This window comes from Pinus tabuliformis, chromosome 3_2 (assembly GCF_031772625.1).
Source record: "Pinus tabuliformis cultivar Carrire ecotype Pingquan chromosome 3_2, CPIR1, whole genome shotgun sequence".
Taxonomy (NCBI): domain Eukaryota; kingdom Viridiplantae; phylum Streptophyta; class Pinopsida; order Pinales; family Pinaceae; genus Pinus; species Pinus tabuliformis.
Window position 1 is genome coordinate 1111646218 of NC_142302.1, and position 4186 is coordinate 1111650403.

The 4186-nt window shown below is 34.8% G+C and overlaps 1 protein-coding gene across 1 annotated transcript; it reads right to left on the reverse strand.

Moving 5' to 3' along the window:
- Positions 1-309: 309 nt before the first annotated feature.
- Positions 310-1416, reverse strand: LOC149184545 (ubiquitin carboxyl-terminal hydrolase 25-like). Its single transcript, XM_089415368.1, has one exon. It carries the CDS (start codon positions 1414-1416, stop codon positions 310-312), a length of 1107 nt encoding a protein of 368 aa, XP_089271494.1.
- Positions 1417-4186: the final 2770 nt, after the last annotated feature.

A 4186-nucleotide genomic window follows, 5' to 3' on the forward strand; every position in this document is an offset into this window, starting at 1 on the left:
AAATAACCCAACAATGTTTGGATTTCAGTTTTCATGGACTAATAAAACCAACCTATATATATACTTCAACCTTCGTATACATCGAGAAAGGTTCTGCCAGAAATTATTTTAAATCATCTCTTCTTCGTAAACGAGGAGATGGAAGGGGAGACAAAAAGGAGCTTTCGATTTTGTTTATGAACAATATCCTCTTCCTTTTCTTGCTTCAACATGGAAATAACCGGAGGAGCAGTAGCGGGCGGAGACACAGGAGATATGGCGGGGATTGGAGAAAGTGAGCGTCTCCTGTTCTTATTACTGTTTGAATTCTCAGACATAGGGGATTGGAGAAAGGGAGCGTCTCCTGTTCTTATTTCTGCTTGAATTCTCAGACATACGGACAGTACTTTCAGTATTATCACTACAAGTTAACCCATCATTCTCAGGGACGGTTTGTCGAAGATAAAACAGCATATACACGTTTTTTTGTTCATTCAAAACGTCTTCTGTTGTTGCAGGGGACACATTTTGATCGTCACATTTAAACCAATAGTCATCAGCATCTTTCACATAAGCAAAATAATGCCCAGAGGACATTCTTAAGCCGCGATGAACAATAATGGCGTAGAGGCGATACACATAGTGTTCACCTTTATCTGGGGAAGTTAAATATTGAGTTAATGGGAGGAATTCCGGAAACGGTACGAAGCTGGTAATCTTCTTGGAATTAAAAAAATTGTTCATGTCCACCCAGAATCTCTGCAGTGTGAGTAGAAGAACAATTGGAGGCTTAGAAATGGAGCGCTCAATGGAAATCGGTGAGATATGCTTACACTTGTCGCATCGAGTGGAACACTTTAGGTATTCTGTACTGAAGTACCTTTTTAAGCTTTCGTCGAGATTGATAACGACGTCAGCTGCAGTAAATGAGCCGTCAGGTTGGGAAAGCGGAAGAGGGAAATAGTTCACTATTTCGTTGGATTCGGACGAATTTCCGCACCGACCACACCGGTGAATTATTTTCTGCACGGATTGAAAAATCTTATTCAAAATTTTGGTGTTTGGCGAATTGCTGGATTTCTCAGACTCCTCGCATGCATTTATGATACAATCAAGAAACTCTTGGGCATCGGTTTGTTCATGCGGGGACAAGTAATCCGCAAAGATTCTCAGATTTGAGGTTATTGACAATGGAGCCTCAATATCTACGTTACCCACGGTTAGCGACCTCACGATCCTGTCTTCCAGGAGACACATGGGGCATTGTGATTTATTATGAGATTTAGTGCATATAGATAAATGATTTCTATGCAGACAATAATTTGCTAATGGAGGAGTGTAGGTGAGACATTGTAAGATGCTGTTAATATAGCACGACATTGAAGCATTCAACAGTCCTACTGGCAGTTTCCTTCCACGATTTCTCAAGAACGCCATTAATTTTCGGTTCCAACTCAAGGGCAACTCCATCTCCATCTCTGTCGGAGCCAGCAAAAATATGTACTCACTGGGATCGGGGAATCAATAATTTGTGCAGTGATATCAATGCTTTGAGATGCTTCGTTGAGAGACTGTAGGTACGAGATGTGGTAAAGTATTTATCTTGCAGCGGTCACCAAATAAGGAATGCTTTGGTAATGATTCTGTTGTGAAGTATGTGTGGGTTTATATAGCCAGGAAAGACTGCTATGCCATAAACCAACCATCACGTCTCTTTATTCCGGGAATAACCAACGCCAGAAATCAGGCTGAAAACATGGTTAATGGTGTTTTCACGAGAGTGGTGGTGAGGTGTTTAGAAGTAGCGCATACTTGATAGGAGCCTAGGGATTGTATTTGGATTGATAGAGTCCAAATTTCAACCCTCGAAATGTCATTCCATTGTGTGCATGGTTCAAGTTGCCTCACTTTCCCCTTTTTATTAAAATGAAGAAATGCTTTGATCCTAGGAGAAGATGCATGTTTTATAATCAAATAAATTATTTTATAATTTACTTATGATTAACTTTAATTTAAATTTTATAAATATATATCTAAAATTATTGTTTTAAAATAACAATTATAAAATTAATCTTGTAATTTACCATTACAATTTCATTTTTTTTAAAATCCAATCACCATCATTAACAACTAATAATGTAATCAAATAGGCATGTCTCTCGGATTAATAAGGAAAATTTACAAGCAAAAGCTTATAATGTAATTAAATAGGTATGTCTCCCGGCTTAATAAAGAAAATTGACCAAGCAAAAGCTTGGTATTGTTGTTGGTAATAATCAATATTGAAAAATAGTTCTAACAAAAATAACATTCAATAAATAAATTATGTGCCACAAGTATTGGTCAAAATTCCTGCCTTACATGCACACTGTTGAATTTAGTCTTTAATGTATTTGCCTTTTATACATGTTTGCAACATTGAAGTGTGCCTAAACTATATCGTGAATATTTTTTCAATACCCAACACAATAGAAAGTTTATTCCATGCACACACAAGTTTTTCCTCTCCTCTACAAGTGAATAACATATTATTATTGTAAGAACATATTATTATTATGTTATAACATGAGTTTTTTAGTCGTCACAGTGATGGTAGAGGGGGGACAAACATAGGAAGGATTTTGGGGTTGAGAAAAAATAGAAGGTCAAAAATATCCGTCCATTTTGATAATGATTCTAATGAGTTGAGACAAATATTGCAAACCGAAATTGTTAACTTTATTGTAACCAACTCAACATTGGCATTTTGGTAACAATGTATTTGCAAAGATAGTCATTTTTGCCAATGATGGTTGGTAAAACATGATGCAACCTCAACCATTGCATCATATTCAAGGGTGACCCATAGCTTCTCTACCTCCTTCACGAGCAATTCCCATCACTCAACTGATATTTTAGTCATCTCATCCAACCATTCAATCTCCTCATCTAGTAGTTAATCATGAAAATCAGAAAGCCTGGACCACTAAATCTGTCTCTTTCCATGGTCAACAATACAATTAAAGGTATTATGGCCTCTCACAACGAATATGATTTTTATCTTGCAGGTTTCTATCATTTTTTAGCTTTGATACTTGTGAAGGTTTTTAGTTTTTAGCTACATTATATTTTCGATCTATATTTCAGTTTACAACATGTATCTTTCAGCACTTTACTTTGAGTATCACATTTGCAGTTTTTGTGATAACAATTTTTTTTGGATGGCATTATATTTTCAGAATTTTATGACATGTGGCCCTACAACATGTATCTTTCAGCACTTTACTTTGAGTATCACATTTACAGTTTTTGTGATAGCAAAATTTTTTTGGATGGCATTATATTTTCAGAATTTTATGACATGTGGCCCAAATATTTTGAGGACATGACTACATGCTTAATGTTGATATATTTATTTTTCTTTCTTTTTCCTTTTTATAGAGGGGAGGTATAAGGATGCTATCATAGAGATTGGAGACATCGTAATTTTAGTTTGTTGCACTCTTAACATGACTTTTTTTTTTTTGCATATATGTTTAACGATTTATTCATATTTTCTACATCTTAATTTTAGCTTGATGCACTCTTAACAAGGGTTATTTTTTGTTGCATAGATATCTATGGGTTTATGTGGGTACTATTTGGCATGGCTTTTAGACCTTCATGATTCTACTTCAACCTGATTGAGTATATATACACAAAGGTTATGATTATTTTTAGATTCTTTATTTATTTTAAAACAAATATAGTTGGGAAGTAAAAGACATAAATATAAAATTTAAGAATTAGGAGACCCCACCTACTAAATCGCAAAATTAACTATAAAATTTAAATATGATTTAACTTCCCCCTTTAGAAAAACCATCCCTCTTTCTAATCAAAGCATGATTAGAAACAAAATAAAACAAATTACCCAAGCACTTGAACTTCCCAACTACATTGAAGGCCCTTAAAAGGGAATGAGGTCTATGAAGGGAAAAGAGAAAAAATTGGGAGGAGATGTATGCACTAATTTTTCTGTTGTCAGTATTTTCTCTAATTTTATTTTTTGTGAGTCAAAGAAACTAAGCCAATGGTGGTAGTAGACTTCCTTCAAAGGGGAGGCAACCTTGAAGGTAACTCAACTCAACCCTTATTATTTTTTTAAGTATCTTGAATTTTCAGTAATCCATTTGATGATAAAAAGTTCAGAAATTCATTTCATGATAGAAAGTCTAGTTTATTTTTA